The sequence below is a fragment of the Triturus cristatus genome, chromosome 7 (assembly GCF_964204655.1).
Source record: "Triturus cristatus chromosome 7, aTriCri1.1, whole genome shotgun sequence".
Lineage (NCBI taxonomy): Eukaryota > Metazoa > Chordata > Amphibia > Caudata > Salamandridae > Triturus > Triturus cristatus.
The window spans coordinates 758,426,108-758,444,868 of record NC_140590.1 but is presented as its reverse complement, the minus strand read 5'-3'; the positions used below and the strand labels follow the sequence as shown (position 1 = coordinate 758,444,868).

The 18,761-nt window shown below is 44.5% G+C and overlaps 2 protein-coding genes and 1 long non-coding RNA gene across 4 annotated transcripts in view; 2 read left to right on the top strand and 1 right to left on the bottom strand.

Moving 5' to 3' along the window:
• Nucleotides 1–558: 558 nt before the first annotated feature.
• On the bottom strand, nt 559–5,749 carry LOC146810476 (uncharacterized). The gene is made up of 5 exons (XR_014966597.1): nt 5,624–5,749; nt 1,825–1,964; nt 1,542–1,665; nt 1,373–1,445; nt 559–1,035 (listed from the first exon to the last, which is right to left on the bottom strand). It is a non-coding gene; the product is annotated as an uncharacterized LOC146810476 (long non-coding RNA).
• A 149-nt stretch (nt 5,750–5,898) lies between these two features.
• Nucleotides 5,899–18,761, top strand: part of PGS1 (phosphatidylglycerophosphate synthase 1) — a 747,017-nt gene continuing 734,154 nt past the window's right edge. For both annotated transcript variants that reach the window (XR_014966596.1, XM_085617472.1), the window contains exon 1: nt 5,899–6,050. Coding sequence is in view for 1 of the 2 variants with exons in the window: in XM_085617472.1 (XP_085473598.1) it covers nt 5,938–6,050 (113 nt within the window). In the remaining variant the exon portion in view is untranslated. The remainder of the gene's footprint in view (nt 6,051–18,761) is intronic.
• Nucleotides 5,915–18,242, top strand: LOC146810475 (uncharacterized). The gene is made up of 2 exons (XM_085617473.1): nt 5,915–9,906; nt 15,366–18,242. Exon 2 carries the CDS (start codon nt 15,740–15,742, stop codon nt 16,913–16,915), a length of 1,176 nt encoding a protein of 391 aa, XP_085473599.1. The 5' UTR covers nt 5,915–9,906; nt 15,366–15,739; the 3' UTR covers nt 16,916–18,242.

Here is an 18,761-nt window from a genome sequence, read left to right as displayed (position 1 = left end):
GCATACAAGAACTACATTTTATCTTTCCTTTCTCAGGTTTGCTTAGTGATATTGACATATACCACCTGCCGTTCTTGAATGCACAACCAATAGCATGCTTTGCATTATGAATGAATGAATGAATTGAGTTTTATAAAGCGCACGTAGCTGCCCTGGGGCGTCCAAGCGCTGAGAAAACCAACTGGGCTAAGGTTGCTTAGGGAAGAATATCTAACCTACTACTGATTAATGAACAAAAGCGTTTTCAGCTGTTTGCGGAAGGAACTGAGGTCAGGGTTGGACCTTATTATATGGCTTGTCAGTCATGTTCCAACATTTCAGTCATCAAGTGCAGACTGTGAACCAGGATTCAGCCAATGAACAGAGAGGGGGCCCCAAAAACAAAATAGAGGTAGAGACTATGGGGAAACTAGTTCAATGCAAAAAAGAAGTAAACTCTACCCTATATATGAAAAAAGTACACAGTATCAATAAATATTTTTGAATGCAAGCTAGAGACACACAAAAGGAAAGGAACACAAAAATGTATACATACATATGTACACAACCACTTCAATTAATATTTCATACAAATTATTTTTATTTTGTTGATTAGGATAATTGATATATACAAATATAACACATTAGAAGCATTTAATGCGACAGAATTCAGAAAACACAGGTTCCCAATCAGAAAAAACAGAGAAAGAAAAAGATCTAATCACATATACATTCATTCACAACCAACACACACATTCATCAAAATTCATGCAACTGTGCTGTTTATGCTGGAACTGAATAAGTGGTACAAGGGGAAACCCAACCCTCAGAAGGGTCTTCACAAAAATACTCAAGGACACAAATGAGTATGAGGGCCTTGGTGGAATAGGGATTTCAAAGGAAAACAATTTAACTAGATGTTGAGTCCGGTATGGAGAGTCAAGAGGGAGGGGCCCTTGTGCAAAACGCCGACGCGCGTTTCGGTGAAACAACTCCGAAGGACGGAGTACCACCTTCTTCAGGGCGAAACAGAACCACACAAATCAAAATAGGGACCTGAAACCAAAAAGAGGAAAAATGACGTATATACATGAAAAGAAAAACCTGTATCAGACCAATAAAAACAGATTCATATGTGTTATTTTCACAAAGTGTAACTCAGCTGCATCAAATGGACGAATACATATAATAATAGAATTAAAATCAGGAGGTTGATCGTGAGCACCGAAGAATAACAGAGAAAGTGTCAATCAATGACAACGAGTTAGAATAAAGAAAGATGAAAAAATAAAGAAATCAAAAGAAATAACAAAAGTAAATACAGATAAGACAAAAAGCGAATCTTCGTATGATCAAGACTAATAGACAAAAATCATTTAGGGCTCAAAATTACCTGTATCAATAGGAGAGAAATAATTCAGCGTAATAGCTTCTAAAATGTTTCAGTGTGGCCGGGGGATGCCATACTAAACCAACAGAAAAGTAATAAATGTAACATAAGAATATATATGCAGATAGACCAATATTAAATATAAAAAAGTTGCAACTCCAAAGGGATTTACCTAGATTGAATACGGATCCAGTGGAATCTCAAAGATTATTGCACCGAGAGAAGCCCAAGCGCCAAAAATTCGATCTATGCGGGTAGGGAGCAGCGAGGACACCTCACTTCCAGCAGATTCACCGCTGATGCAAAGAAAACAGAAATAGAACAGAAAAGGGAAAAAAAGAATCAAACTATTGAAAGAAGTCGTTTAGGCCAAAAGAAAAGTCCAAGTCTAAAGCATCAGACAAGATCTACATAAAAATATCAAGTTTAAACGTGGTAAAGATTATCGAACTCACCTAGTTTCAAATGCCCAATCCAAATAAAACGGAAAACGCCATATAATTCGTATCAAGGAAGGCAGAAGTGCCAAATGATGAAAACCGGATTCGTCAAATGATTAGAGGACCGGGCAGGACAGCAGAAAGCTGGGGATAAGCTGGAACAACAAACAAACAAGGAAAAGATAAGGACGTGGGATAATGAACAACGGGCCAGCAAAATGATAAGTCTGACGCAAGTAAGTAGCTTCAAACAAGGAAAGGGCGTGGGATAATGAACAACGGGCCAGCAAAACGATAAATCTGACGCAAGTAAGTAGCTTTAAACAAAAACAGAGAGGCTAAAGAGGGCAGCAATACCTTTATTGTTCAAAGAGCGTCCGAACAGATAAACCGACGTCTCAAAGGCGGCGTACTGGAAAAGCGGTCGCTTGCGAGAGAAAAGCCTGCACTAATCAGGCTATTTAAACCCTCCAATCGAGTGAACATCAATCGGGGGTGTGCCAAAAGACCGTTCCGTCAGATTTAAAGGAGAAGCTGGGGTTCTGGGCCACAGCCACAGCCCACTTTGCCTATGGGTTAAAACCTCTCTGAGTAGATCTATAAAAAATTAAATGGAGGTGAGATAATGCTCAATATTTTTTCACTGAGTATCATGATAAATGCATACAAGAACTACATTTTATCTTTCCTTTCTCAGGTTTGCTGAGTGATATTGACATATACCACCTGCCGTTCTTGAATGCACAACCAATAGCATGCTTTGCATTATGAATGAATGAATGAATTGAGTTTTATAAAGCGCACGTAGCTGCCCTGGGGCGTCCAAGCGCTGAGAAAACCAACTGGGCTAAGGTTGCTTAGGGAAGAATATCTAACCTACTACTGATTAATGAACAAAAGCGTTTTCAGCTGTTTGCAGAAGGAACTGAGGTCGGGGTTGGACCTTATTATATGGCTTGTCAGTCATGTTCCAACATTTCAGTCATCAAGTGCAGACTGTGAACCAGGATTCAGTCACTTGAACACTATCAAGTCTTAATCAAGAACTAGACTGGAGGAGCATCACTTGGGTACGCTGATGATGACAAAGGCCTATTTCTTAAATAGCAAAGTTGACCTTGATATCATTTATCAGCACTGGAAGAATGGCATGGACCAACGAAAGAAGCAAATGTGTCACACATCTAGTGATGGCAATTGACTTGTCTGAGCCACCCTTTCCCACTGTCTATATTTGGCCTAGATGGGCACATTTCACACACTTCCTGTTAGCAAAGACATTAATCATTACGTTGTACATCAAAATGTAACTGTGTTATTTGTCAACTTGCTAAATATATATTCTAATGTATAGTCTTCCGGCAATCCCCCACCAAATGATCAGTGCTCCAATGAAGTATATTCAGTAAAATCTTATAATGGGGCTCCCTTCTGAGTCTTGTCCTTTTCTAAGCCTGGGGTATACGTGCAACTAGAATAACATAATAATGTCATGGTGCAAAACTGTCACAAGACCCTTTTAATTATAGCTATATGTGTGAAATGCACTTGTTCTCTATCTCATTGCAAACAAAAGTTTTGAGTGGCAATTGACACAGATTTATATACTCGCAGGCTGCACTCGCATACTTGGCACACACAGCCTTGGCTGCAGCGCACAGAGATCTTGCACTGCCGCACACAGATGAAAAAGAATTAGAGGGAACATTGGTGTTAAATCAACATTATACTCTGTTGTCATGGTCTTTTTTCTTTTTCCAGTTGTAGGTACTATAAACCCATAACCACCCGGTGCCCAAATAGCTCACTGAGAAGAAGCGTAAGTGCACAGCTTACCTTCGCATGTCACTGAAGAGTCACGTGCCATACACTGGTCCTGAAGAAAGTCTCGTGACCCGACTGGGCACCGGAAGGGCTGAAACATGTCGACCATTCACATTTTTACAGTAGGTGGTATAGGACAGTAACCCTTCTAGACACGCACCGCCTTTTGTTTTAACCTTGCCCCATCTCCAACAGAATAAAACCTTATTTTGAGGGATGGAGGTCATTTTAAATTCACTTTACTTGCCCTCTCACCATTTCTGATCACTACTGTAATCACCAGTTAGTCTCCCTCCAGGTGGAGGAAAGCATACATTAAGACCCTACAATGATGCTTTTCACGTAGTCACTGAAACAGAAAATCAAGATATACCACTCCGTTACCCTTTAAGTGAATGAGGGTTTTTTAGACGGTTAGAACCTAAGACCCTGGTAATAAAACAAGACAAGTGATCCATTCTCCTTTGATTATTTGTTAGATCGTGCATAAGCCTTACTTTCACAAATCACTTTTGGTCTTCTGTTATTAGTCCTCCGACTACTTTCCCCAGCCTCTCAGCCAGTAGATTTATAAAGAGCTGGTATTTGCAGTTTAAGAGGAGGATCGGCCTCTAAGACTCACACATCAGCGGGTCCTTTGCTGGTTTTAAGATTAATATGATAACTGTCTCCCCCTAAGATTTTGGGAGTGGGGCTCTGGCATCCAAAATGTCTGCAAAGAGATGGGTCATATCAGGACTTAGTTTTTCTCTTAGGCTAAGATAAAATGTATTTAGAAGACCGTCAGGTCCAGCTACTTTCCCTCTTTTGCTTTTATTAATTGTCAGCATAACCTCACTAGGTGTTATCTCCTCATCAGGAGTTTCCTTCTCTTCCATTGAGAGTTTCCTAACTGCCTGACCTCCCAACCATTCATTGACCTGAATCTCTGTCACATTCAAATCCTCTGTACATAACAACTCAATAAACTCTACTAAAGTCTTCTCCCCCTCCTTAGATTCTTCTAGTCTGTTCCCTGTTGTCCTACATTTTTATTTCTCTTATTTCATTTCTCATTAATTCAGCCTTGGTTTTCCATGCCATAAGCTTCCCTGCATTCTCACTATACTCGAAATGTGCTAATTTACGTGCCTCCCAACCAGCTCTAACCCTTGCTTCCATGATGGCATTCAAACGTGTCTACTTGGAACGTTAATGGGCTTCGAGTTTGGAGGAAAAGAGCTAAGATTTTCCAATGTTTGAGGGATGCCCCTGCCCAAATAATTGTTTTACGAGTAACGCACCTGACCGGAGTTCAAGTACACTATGCTTTACTTAGATTCCAAAAACCATCAAGTTCTTTTCAGTAAAGGTAATGAAAGCATTTAAAGAAAAATATGTACACGGGTCTAAACCTAGAAGAAGTATAGTGTTAAAAACAAGAGTGTTCTTTTTGGCCTTTGTAAATCTGAGCACTAAAACATCAAGGGTAGGTTGATGGACTTTGTAAGTACCCCTCAATTTCCGCCTAATTAACTTTGTATAGCAGCAGACGTGATGATGCCGTCTCCCCTACATTTCTACCCAGACAAAGTTCAGTATAAATGTATCCAGATTGCTGTCATGTGACCTACTTTCATCCCGTCTGTATTTTAAATCCCCCAGCAATACTTAAAATCGAGACTACAAATCCTTGAATACAACTTTGTTGCTGCCAAAACAAAGGTACATAATTTCTGTAGGTGTCACTCAGTCTTTTCTGAAATGTATAACACTGCGTGGGTAGAACTGCTTTACTTATGGTAAACTATCACTCATGTGTAATTCGTAAGGTATTTGAATGTCACATATTAACACATGCAAACAATGGAAATACCACACATTGAGCAGTCTAAAAACTGAATAGCTATATATGCCGACAGCATAGTCGAGCAGTGGCAACCAAGACTATGCAAAGATAATACACCAATTTCGTATGGTTTCAACGTTTTGGGCAATTTCTGTGTAGTACCTTGTCAGCTGTTCGAGGGTTAAGTATTCGTCTTTCTGCTGTATGTATAGCTTGACCGACGTTTAACGCAGCGGCCATCTTAGAGTGGGCAATCTTCGCGAATCCTTCATTGCCGTGGATCTGCCCCTTCTGTCTTCCAAATTGGAGTCATTTTAGTTTTGCTCCCTCTCAGACATGGCTTTTTTTAAGGATGAATTCTTAAGCCTGGCCCCGTCAGACTGCAAAATCTGGATTCAGTTAGACCGTTCCAAAAGGGCACTGAATAACTCCGCAAACGGCTGACCTTGTGACACTCACGTGGTTCCTGTACTATCATGGCGGCACCCGGCCTCCTTAGGCGCCGGCGTTGGCTACCTGGTCTCGGGCTTCCTGCTTTGCTTGGCCGCCTAGCGGAACGTTTTTGCCGGAGCAGAGAGAGGGGTCGAAGGTGAGCGTGCGTGTAGGATGAGAGGACCGGCGGTGGATAGAGACCAATAAGAGCGTAGGGTCGTAGTAGGTTGCTGCTAGGCATTCCACCAATTTCGAGATGCTAGATCATTCACAGAGCTGTCAAGTAAATAGGCATTAGCATTCCCATTCCCAATTTCATAATAGTTGGAGATAACTACTATACATGTAAACTTTTTAAGACAAAAATGGGCGTGATAGTTGCGCTCTCCGTTCTTAAGCACTAGTTGTTACCTTGGTGATTTTTTTCGATCGTTGGTGCTTTTTCTTTAGTTGGAATTTTAAGGCCTAAATAACTGTACATTAGGGGTTTGGTGGTTTTTCAAAATGCGTTTTTGGAAATGTTGAAGGAAAAGGAGGCGTGTAACATAAGTCACGAGTCACCATAATGGCGTAGTTTAAGAAGTGGGGGCTATCATGTTTTGGAAGTGTGGCCGAAACACCAAGAAGGAGGTTGATTGCGCAGGCAGTGCTACATGTAACTTGAAAATGAAACGCCAGTGTCTGGGGTGACACTTGGACGGAGTTTCAGTGGGAAAAGCAACTGAATGGGAATGGGCTGGGCGCCAGAATGGCCTGACACTCACCCCATGTCCTTCTGTTACAAAGTTACCATATTGTTAGCAGACAAATCGTGGATACTGTCAGTTTCTCTTTTATCGAGTGAGCGATTACTGTATGCGCATTTGGCAACTACATTTAGTGAATATTATCGTTTTAATCGCTATTTGGGCTCACCAGCGAGAAGGGGCAACTGATTGATAGAGTAATTTACACACCCAAGTGAGGGCTTTGACAAAAACTAATATAGTGTATTTTTGTTAAACGAAAACAAATTGTCGATGGAAAGGCAATGGATCTCGGAATACTGCTCACAGCTCAATTAATCATCTCCCATTTACCGTACACATTAGACAAATACTTAATAATTCGATGTTATCTTGCAATGCATGGAATAATGAGAAGCAGAGATGGCGTTCATTGGCTTTGCTGCATAGCTCAGCAGCAGGAGCATGGGTTTGAATTCCGGCCATGCCATTTTACTGAAAGGTGTGATTATAGAGATCATCCAGTCTTACTGGTATCAGATGGGCTAATTCATTTGACATGCCTATTAGTGGTTTATTTTGTTTAGTGCTACATCGAAAATATTAGTTGAACAATATGTTAGCCAGTAGTAGCAATAAGACAAACCATCATGGGATACTGTCAAAAGACCTGGCTTTAAAATAATGTAATGTGAAAGATTACAAGTAGATAGCATGGGAATAGGTAGGTATTTTTATGGAAGCAAAGAACTGTATAATACTATTGGTGTAGGTTAAGAGGTCAGTTGTCAGACCTAAAAATCCATGTAAGGTAATGACTGATCCTTTCCCATCTGTACTCCTGCCAGAGAAAAACACTATAAGTTATCTAAAACACTTTAATAGCATTACACTGTTTTGTGTGTGCCCCTGAAAGTTCAACTTCTGGCAGGGAGATAAATGAACAAAGTGATCACAGCTGTGTGGAGAGCAAGCACTTTATTGTGGAAGCACACAACATTTTCCCAATCAAAACATGTACTCCTGAAGCTCAACTTGAGCAGAGCCAAAGCCCACTCCTGGTGATTCTTTCTCGCATAATTGTCTGTCAAGCCAGACCATAAAAAGAGCACATGAAAGAAGGAACATATGTTTATACTATCCAAATATCACCTGTGTAACAAGGAGACTGTAAAACTGATGGAGTTTGGCAGTTGACCTACTTGGATCTGTATATTTTTTACATCTATGGCATACCCCACACTAGTACAGGTTTGTTATTGGTTTATAGTTTGGGAAGGATTTTATTTGTGCATAGTTTCCTCTCACAATGATCTAAAATGAAGTTGGCGTACACTTTTTGTTCTGGCTCTTTTGAGAGATTATTGCAGATTTATTTGTCCAAGAGCAAAGTTTATAGTTTATTGTATGTCAAAGCATTCTTAAGAACCTTATGGGTACTGCCACAGTCGTTTTGGTATGAAGCATAACAAATGATAAACAGTGAGCTTTGGTATCCTGCCGCTAACTTTATACTGCAGAAAGGGTCTCCCTGGCTGTCTGTGGGCAGTCATATGTTCCTCCTTTTATTTCTGGATCCCCAAACTTACTTCCAGGCCTACACCATTTGAATTGTCATGTCCATTGGACTGGAGGATGTTTTCTCTGCCTCATTCCTAGTATCCGTGGCTTGTTGAAGGAGGCTGCGTACATAGCTTCCTTCAGAGGTCTCGTCCTAAACCTGCCTGCAAACCATGTAAAAAAAGCTCATACCAAAACGCACACAGATTGCATGCTGAGAGATACTACTGAAACTATATTGTAATTGTATTTATATAGCACCTACTACCCCTGATGAGGCGTCAAAGCGCTTTTCAGCGAGTAGCACGCTAGTCTGGAACCCAAAAAGGATTAGTGGGTGGATTAGTATAGGGAAATATGTGTTAATTTGAGTGGTGGACATGCAAGTCTGTTAGTTGGATTGGATAAGATAATGGAGGGAAGAGTCTAGTAAGTGTTATTTGGGAGATCACAGTAGTAAGATGAGGCTTGGAATGAGTAAAACGAGAGACGGAGGAGGGAAGTCTCTAGAAAGAGATTAGGGAAATCCATAGTAGTAAAATAAGGTTTGTAATGAGTCAAAGAAGGGATACATGAGGGTTTGATCGTGTTTTGATTGTGTGGGTGGGGGCACATCACTGTGACGTTGGGTTACGAGTTAGGACTGGAGGAACGAGACTCCGCCCCCCGGAGGGAAGACTGCAGTGGATTGTGTAGAGCAAAGAGGGCAAAGGCGACCGCGGAGAACGCGAGCTGAAACTCTCCTGAAAGTTTGAAATACGGGACGCGAAAGTGCTCGGCGTTCAGCGGCCGCCCAAGTCAGCGTCGAGGCGTCCAGGCTAATATCGAAGTTAAATCGAGTGCCGCGGATTGATGGGAATCACTGCCTTAATACCAGGAGCTAACCGGCCGTAACATTACATCTCTTGCGACCGGTAAGAGCGGATCTGAGGTGTTAGCGCCGAAGCGTCTATAACAGCAGGCAGCAGCATATTGGATGAAATTTAACACTGCTCCGTGCAAATAATCCTCTTCTCTTGCTCATTAAAGGTCACAAATAGAATTGAAATATTTTAGAAACCCAAATACAAATATAAATATTGTGCTGTGGCAGAAGTGTGACGTTAAGACTTTTTGTCTGACATTTGATATTTGGTGAAATCAATTAGCACAAGGAGGAGGAGTTGCGGCTCCGTGGTGTGCTGTGCCACGATCCTTGATTCCGCGGATCGAAGGGTGAGCTGTGCACTCCTGGGCGTGGTGGGCCGTGGGCCTAGCGGGGGATTGAAGCCGGGTGGACCTGTCGCTGCTGTCTAAGCTGCGGTCCTGCCGATCGACTGTGAATTGGTCCCCTGCCGAATTGGACCAGTCGGCGGAAGTGCATCAGTCCCAAAGAGTCCCGTGAGTGTAGCGGTGGCGCTAATTATTGGACTTGGTGGGACTTGTTAAGACGCAATCTCCTGCGGTTCTGTCTCCTGACTTCTCGGACTTTGGCCATTGACTTTGCCATTGCTGCTGTTGCTGGTTTCACAGTGGGAGAGGTGTGCCTCCCTTCCGTTTGTCGTGCTTTCTCTTGCGGAGCATTGGGGGGTAATTACATTGCCTAAACGCGGTTTTTGGAGCCAATTTGTCGCATTTTGGACTTGCGGAGCACTTGGGGGATATTACCTGTGTGTTCCTGCTGCCTGGTCCCCCCCGCTGTCGCACTCCATACCGCGACCGCAGAGCGGGGGGACTACAGGAATTTACGTAAATGGGTCGCGACACTGCTCGTCATGCTGCAAATAACCCCAAAGGATTCTGGACAGTGTAGTGGCTACGGTGAGTACGCCTACGCCACGAGTATATAGAAATATAATGCCATCCCTGGACACGTGTTTCGAGGTAATTGCCTCTCGTCAGCAGGGAGCAGGTAGGTATGCGGGGTGCCGATGACTGCCATATATATAGGTAAAATACCTTCCAAGGCGCGCAGGTGCAGACACCGGGCTCGTCAGCCAAAGTCGCTCGAATGAGCTATTAGTAATTTACGTAAATGGGTCGCGACACTGCTCGTCATGCTGCAAATAACCCCAAAGGATTCTGGACAGTGTAGTGGCTACGGTGAGTACGCCTACGCCACGAGTATATAGAAATATAATGCCATCCCTGGACACGTGTTTCGAGGTAATTGCCTCTCGTCAGCAGGGAGCAGGTAGGTATGCGGGGTGCCGATGACTGCCATATATATAGGTAAAATACCTTCCAAGGCGCGCAGGTGCAGACACCGGGCTCGTCAGCCAAAGTCGCTCGAATGAGCTATTAGTAATTTACGTAAATGGGTCGCGACACTGCTCGTCATGCTGCAAATAACCCCAAAGGATTCTGGACAGTGTAGTGGCTACGGTGAGTACGCCTACGCCACGAGTATATAGAAATATAATGCCATCCCTGGACACGTGTTTCGAGGTAATTGCCTCTCGTCAGCAGGGAGCAGGTAGGTATGCGGGGTGCCGATGACTGCCATATATATAGGTAAAATACCTTCCAAGGCGCGCAGGTGCAGACACCGGGCTCGTCAGCCAAAGTCGCTCGAATGAGCTATTAGTAATTTACGTAAATGGGTCGCGACACTGCTCGTCATGCTGCAAATAACCCCAAAGGATTCTGGACAGTGTAGTGGCTACGGTGAGTACGCCTACGCCACGAGTATATAGAAATATAATGCCATCCCTGGACACGTGTTTCGAGGTAATTGCCTCTCGTCAGCAGGGAGCAGGTAGGTATGCGGGGTGCCGATGACTGCCATATATATAGGTAAAATACCTTCCAAGGCGCGCAGGTGCAGACACCGGGCTCGTCAGCCAAAGTCGCTCGAATGAGCTATTAGTAATTTACGTAAATGGGTCGCGACACTGCTCGTCATGCTGCAAATAACCCCAAAGGATTCTGGACAGTGTAGTGGCTACGGTGAGTACGCCTACGCCACGAGTATATAGAAATATAATGCCATCCCTGGACACGTGTTTCGAGGTAATTGCCTCTCGTCAGCAGGGAGCAGGTAGGTATGCGGGGTGCCGATGACTGCCATATATATAGGTAAAATACCTTCCAAGGCGCGCAGGTGCAGACACCGGGCTCGTCAGCCAAAGTCGCTCGAATGAGCTATTAGTAATTTACGTAAATGGGTCGCGACACTGCTCGTCATGCTGCAAATAACCCCAAAGGATTCTGGACAGTGTAGTGGCTACGGTGAGTACGCCTACGCCACGAGTATATAGAAATATAATGCCATCCCTGGACACGTGTTTCGAGGTAATTGCCTCTCGTCAGCAGGGAGCAGGTAGGTATGCGGGGTGCCGATGACTGCCATATATATAGGTAAAATACCTTCCAAGGCGCGCAGGTGCAGACACCGGGCTCGTCAGCCAAAGTCGCTCGAATGAGCTATTAGTAATTTACGTAAATGGGTCGCGACACTGCTCGTCATGCTGCAAATAACCCCAAAGGATTCTGGACAGTGTAGTGGCTACGGTGAGTACGCCTACGCCACGAGTATATAGAAATATAATGCCATCCCTGGACACGTGTTTCGAGGTAATTGCCTCTCGTCAGCAGGGAGCAGGTAGGTATGCGGGGTGCCGATGACTGCCATATATATAGGTAAAATACCTTCCAAGGCGCGCAGGTGCAGACACCGGGCTCGTCAGCCAAAGTCGCTCGAATGAGCTATTAGTAATTTACGTAAATGGGTCGCGACACTGCTCGTCATGCTGCAAATAACCCCAAAGGATTCTGGACAGTGTAGTGGCTACGGTGAGTACGCCTACGCCACGAGTATATAGAAATATAATGCCATCCCTGGACACGTGTTTCGAGGTAATTGCCTCTCGTCAGCAGGGAGCAGGTAGGTATGCGGGGTGCCGATGACTGCCATATATATAGGTAAAATACCTTCCAAGGCGCGCAGGTGCAGACACCGGGCTCGTCAGCCAAAGTCGCTCGAATGAGCTATTAGTAATTTACGTAAATGGGTCGCGACACTGCTCGTCATGCTGCAAATAACCCCAAAGGATTCTGGACAGTGTAGTGGCTACGGTGAGTACGCCTACGCCACGAGTATATAGAAATATAATGCCATCCCTGGACACGTGTTTCGAGGTAATTGCCTCTCGTCAGCAGGGAGCAGGTAGGTATGCGGGGTGCCGATGACTGCCATATATATAGGTAAAATACCTTCCAAGGCGCGCAGGTGCAGACACCGGGCTCGTCAGCCAAAGTCGCTCGAATGAGCTATTAGTAATTTACGTAAATGGGTCGCGACACTGCTCGTCATGCTGCAAATAACCCCAAAGGATTCTGGACAGTGTAGTGGCTACGGTGAGTACGCCTACGCCACGAGTATATAGAAATATAATGCCATCCCTGGACACGTGTTTCGAGGTAATTGCCTCTCGTCAGCAGGGAGCAGGTAGGTATGCGGGGTGCCGATGACTGCCATATATATAGGTAAAATACCTTCCAAGGCGCGCAGGTGCAGACACCGGGCTCGTCAGCCAAAGTCGCTCGAATGAGCTATTAGTAATTTACGTAAATGGGTCGCGACACTGCTCGTCATGCTGCAAATAACCCCAAAGGATTCTGGACAGTGTAGTGGCTACGGTGAGTACGCCTACGCCACGAGTATATAGAAATATAATGCCATCCCTGGACACGTGTTTCGAGGTAATTGCCTCTCGTCAGCAGGGAGCAGGTAGGTATGCGGGGTGCCGATGACTGCCATATATATAGGTAAAATACCTTCCAAGGCGCGCAGGTGCAGACACCGGGCTCGTCAGCCAAAGTCGCTCGAATGAGCTATTAGTAATTTACGTAAATGGGTCGCGACACTGCTCGTCATGCTGCAAATAACCCCAAAGGATTCTGGACAGTGTAGTGGCTACGGTGAGTACGCCTACGCCACGAGTATATAGAAATATAATGCCATCCCTGGACACGTGTTTCGAGGTAATTGCCTCTCGTCAGCAGGGAGCAGGTAGGTATGCGGGGTGCCGATGACTGCCATATATATAGGTAAAATACCTTCCAAGGCGCGCAGGTGCAGACACCGGGCTCGTCAGCCAAAGTCGCTCGAATGAGCTATTAGTAATTTACGTAAATGGGTCGCGACACTGCTCGTCATGCTGCAAATAACCCCAAAGGATTCTGGACAGTGTAGTGGCTACGGTGAGTACGCCTACGCCACGAGTATATAGAAATATAATGCCATCCCTGGACACGTGTTTCGAGGTAATTGCCTCTCGTCAGCAGGGAGCAGGTAGGTATGCGGGGTGCCGATGACTGCCATATATATAGGTAAAATACCTTCCAAGGCGCGCAGGTGCAGACACCGGGCTCGTCAGCCAAAGTCGCTCGAATGAGCTATTAGTAATTTACGTAAATGGGTCGCGACACTGCTCGTCATGCTGCAAATAACCCCAAAGGATTCTGGACAGTGTAGTGGCTACGGTGAGTACGCCTACGCCACGAGTATATAGAAATATAATGCCATCCCTGGACACGTGTTTCGAGGTAATTGCCTCTCGTCAGCAGGGAGCAGGTAGGTATGCGGGGTGCCGATGACTGCCATATATATAGGTAAAATACCTTCCAAGGCGCGCAGGTGCAGACACCGGGCTCGTCAGCCAAAGTCGCTCGAATGAGCTATTAGTAATTTACGTAAATGGGTCGCGACACTGCTCGTCATGCTGCAAATAACCCCAAAGGATTCTGGACAGTGTAGTGGCTACGGTGAGTACGCCTACGCCACGAGTATATAGAAATATAATGCCATCCCTGGACACGTGTTTCGAGGTAATTGCCTCTCGTCAGCAGGGAGCAGGTAGGTATGCGGGGTGCCGATGACTGCCATATATATAGGTAAAATACCTTCCAAGGCGCGCAGGTGCAGACACCGGGCTCGTCAGCCAAAGTCGCTCGAATGAGCTATTAGTAATTTACGTAAATGGGTCGCGACACTGCTCGTCATGCTGCAAATAACCCCAAAGGATTCTGGACAGTGTAGTGGCTACGGTGAGTACGCCTACGCCACGAGTATATAGAAATATAATGCCATCCCTGGACACGTGTTTCGAGGTAATTGCCTCTCGTCAGCAGGGAGCAGGTAGGTATGCGGGGTGCCGATGACTGCCATATATATAGGTAAAATACCTTCCAAGGCGCGCAGGTGCAGACACCGGGCTCGTCAGCCAAAGTCGCTCGAATGAGCTATTAGTAATTTACGTAAATGGGTCGCGACACTGCTCGTCATGCTGCAAATAACCCCAAAGGATTCTGGACAGTGTAGTGGCTACGGTGAGTACGCCTACGCCACGAGTATATAGAAATATAATGCCATCCCTGGACACGTGTTTCGAGGTAATTGCCTCTCGTCAGCAGGGAGCAGGTAGGTATGCGGGGTGCCGATGACTGCCATATATATAGGTAAAATACCTTCCAAGGCGCGCAGGTGCAGACACCGGGCTCGTCAGCCAAAGTCGCTCGAATGAGCTATTAGTAATTTACGTAAATGGGTCGCGACACTGCTCGTCATGCTGCAAATAACCCCAAAGGATTCTGGACAGTGTAGTGGCTACGGTGAGTACGCCTACGCCACGAGTATATAGAAATATAATGCCATCCCTGGACACGTGTTTCGAGGTAATTGCCTCTCGTCAGCAGGGAGCAGGTAGGTATGCGGGGTGCCGATGACTGCCATATATATAGGTAAAATACCTTCCAAGGCGCGCAGGTGCAGACACCGGGCTCGTCAGCCAAAGTCGCTCGAATGAGCTATTAGTAATTTACGTAAATGGGTCGCGACACTGCTCGTCATGCTGCAAATAACCCCAAAGGATTCTGGACAGTGTAGTGGCTACGGTGAGTACGCCTACGCCACGAGTATATAGAAATATAATGCCATCCCTGGACACGTGTTTCGAGGTAATTGCCTCTCGTCAGCAGGGAGCAGGTAGGTATGCGGGGTGCCGATGACTGCCATATATATAGGTAAAATACCTTCCAAGGCGCGCAGGTGCAGACACCGGGCTCGTCAGCCAAAGTCGCTCGAATGAGCTATTAGTAATTTACGTAAATGGGTCGCGACACTGCTCGTCATGCTGCAAATAACCCCAAAGGATTCTGGACAGTGTAGTGGCTACGGTGAGTACGCCTACGCCACGAGTATATAGAAATATAATGCCTTTGTGGCTCCGCCCCCCCCTGACACCAGTGTCCGCGCCCGGAGGCGCAGAAAAGGAGCGGCACTTCTCCTGCGACGCGGGATCGCGCGCGGGGGCTAAGCCCGGGCAAAGGGCGGGCCCTCTGTGACCCTCAGAGGTTGAAGTAGGCTGGGCTGGGCCTACTTATTTATATTTTTATTTTATTTGTATTTGAATTTCTTCATTTGCTTAGTGTTTCATATTTCGCGTCGTATTCTGACGGTATAAACATTGTCTCTCTGGCCAGGAACTCATTGTAACTTACCTCCAAATATTCAATCTTTTTAACTGTTATTAATTGTATTCATCGGGGTTACGGTCTCCCCTGCTCTCCACGTATAAGGATGACGGCTAAAAAGTTACGTTCGGGGAGACTATTGGGGGGAAGGTCTTGTATGAAGACAAGATCCAACCCCCTTAGAAACAAGGCTGTTAGTAATTTGTTATTAAAGGGTCAATGCCAGCTGCTGCAATTTTGGGAAAAACCCAAGGATAAGGAATTGTTAAATGTTGCAAATAAAGCCTTTGACATAGCTTCTCCATCTGGCACAGCCCTTATGGTGCTCAAGAAGGTCCCTCCTTTGGTGAATGAAGAATATTCGGGCTCTCTGATTACTGAGGAATCTTGCCCAGCACCCCCTGAAATGACTGGTGACATTAAGTGTTCTGCTCCTAATTCTGAGGGTGGGCAACAAAATAATGTGTCTGCAAGCCATAAAGTGTTTTTATCCAATGATCCCATGGGAGGTTTACAGCCAAAGGGGGACGATAAGGGGGACTCTCAGTTGTCGAGTATTGACCTGGAGCTTTGTGGTCGATACCTAACTGACGGTACTCTGAAATCATCTGAAGCTTTTAAGTCCCCGATCGGCGCTACTCCATCTGGTCTTCTGCTTTATAGCAGTACCCCCTCCTTAAAATCGCTAGATATCTCCTCTCAGTATAACATCTCAAAGAGTCCACTGCTTAATATATCTGGCATTGGTCCCATGGGTCCCCTAGGTTTTGATAAATCGGAAAAAACGATTTCTGAATCCCTGATTGCATTGGAACATTTGCTGGCATCTATTTTACAGTTACTGGGTAAATTTGTGGGAAGCTCTGATTGTATTTTGGAATCAGTCACTCAGATACTAAATGTCTTACTGTTACAGCTCCCGGAAAAGGTTCCTGACTTAGTTCCTAAGGTAGGATTGCAGGGGCCTGAGTCGGGTAGTAACCATCTAGCTGGAAATGTTAATTCAGTTCAAAATAAACCTGTGGCTATCCTTAAAAATGAGCCATCTTTAGTACCCACACTTCCCGTATCTAACTGTGTAAGGAATTCTGACCTCGAAATTGATGAAGAAAGTGTTGATGTTACTGCTCCAAAATCTGAAAAAGAGCTATTCCCAATTTTTGTGCCTGAAATGAAGGGGATAGGGGGGAAGAAAAAGAAAAAACTGGAAAACAAAGAAAGAACAAAGGAAAAAAGGGGAAACCAATCCGCAGATACAGGAAGAAAAGGCAGAGACAAATAATTTTTGAGGATTCCCAAGTCCCTGATATCAATGATCCTAACACTGGAGAAACTGTAAATGGGTCCTTGAGTCAGGAAGCGGCCACTCATACTTCTGATAATTTGAATCCCTCTGCATTAGGCATTCAAATTTCTTCCAATTGTTCAATCTCTCCCGTGGGAGGCCCCCTATTAGATGTAGGAGGATTGACGATTCCTCTCCCCATAGCAGAGATGTCCAGGTCAGTCCCTATTGTATCTGTGGCTCTTAAACCTTCTGCTCCTATTTTTCATGCCGCAGGTGATGGTGTTGTATGGCCTCATCATCTACCTATAAGAGTACCAGAAGTTTTTGTAGATACATTGACTGTGGACTTTCTATCGTTATTTGACTCTGATCTGCCCTTAAATAGAGCATGGTTACTTAAGTATTTCAAAAACATAGAGAGTCTAAGGTTAATCCAATCTAACGATATTGATTTAGTCTCCATATCAGGAACAGTTGCCGCGCCCTATGTCAGGGTAAAGTTCTATTCCAAACTTATAGTAAATCTTATATTGCAACAGGCTGAGAACTTCCAGTGTAGGGGAATTGATGTATTACCTGTTTTGTCTTCTGGAAGAGATAGTTTCCCTCATAATAGACTCTCTCAGCAGGGCACTGGCCAAGATGGTCCCCCCTCCCTCATTTGATGATTTTAAAGATTTGCGTATCGAAAAGCACACGTTTGGTGACGCATGTAATGCCTGCCCCGTTAATTCAGAATTCCCTCCCAATAGAAGATATCCAGTTGTGGAATTGGCTGCCCGGTGCTCTGTCTAGTAAATCCATAGACAACCCCAAACTTTTTCGACATCTTTAGCAGTGATTTAAAAGTTCTCTCCTGGAATGCTGCCGGGATAAATAATAGTCCCGAGAAATTACAGTACTTGTTCTCTCTGAACGCTAGTGTGATTTGCATCCAAGAGACCTGGTGTGCTAGTAGATTGTGTGTAGGAAGAGATTATTTTGTCCTTGAGGCAATGGCCTCTCCTTCGAAGAAAGGGCATGCAAAAGGGGGAATTGCGTGCCTTCTGTCCAACAGATTAAAGTGGAACTTCACTCATTATGCTGACCCAAGCAATCTCTTTCAGGCGGTGACACTTTGTAGTCTAACCAGTAGGGGAAATAATAATCCTCTGGTAATAATAAATGTATACATCCCCCCGGATGAATGTTTTAATATTCTATTGAAGCAAGTCTTTTCGTACATTAAACAGATTAGAGTTAGAACCTCCCCCCTATGTGTTGTTAGTAGGTGATTTTAATTGTAAAGTTTCTAACTCTAGCATAGTTATTTAGAAACAAATTTAAAGAAGAAGCCTATCTTATTCCTCGATCTCTCCTCCCTAATAAAATTAAAACAAATAAGAGAGGGAAGCTGTTGCTAGAAGAACTTTCAGCGGCGGAGGGGTTAATAGTGAACGGTAGGCTTCCCTCTGATGTCCCTGCAAAATATACTCATAGATCCTTCCAAAGTGAGTCAATTCTGGACTATGTAATCACCGACTATTGTACTTTTTCCTTAGTGAAGGATTTGGTGGTCTCTCCGACATCATTTAGTGACCACAATGTGATTACTATAAGCCTCTTATTACAACCTCCTAATTCCGATTCATGGTCCCTTAACAGTGATGTAGTTAACTTTCATAAGGACTCTGGAAGATGTTTTTGGAATTTTAAAGCCAAGAAGGGCTTGGAGTGTATTTTAGGTAAAACAATTTTAGAATTGAAGGATTGGCAGGGTTCTGAAATAATTCACTTTGAGAATTTTATGAAGGAGGTTATCCGTGTTGCCAAAAGGTCTAGCCCTTCTGTAAAAAAGATT

What these genes read in the sequence shown, in the direction of transcription:
- LOC146810475 (XM_085617473.1), top strand. Translation starts at nt 15,740, where the DNA reads ATGACGGCTAAAAAGTTACGTTCGGGGAGACTATTGGGGGGAAGGTCT.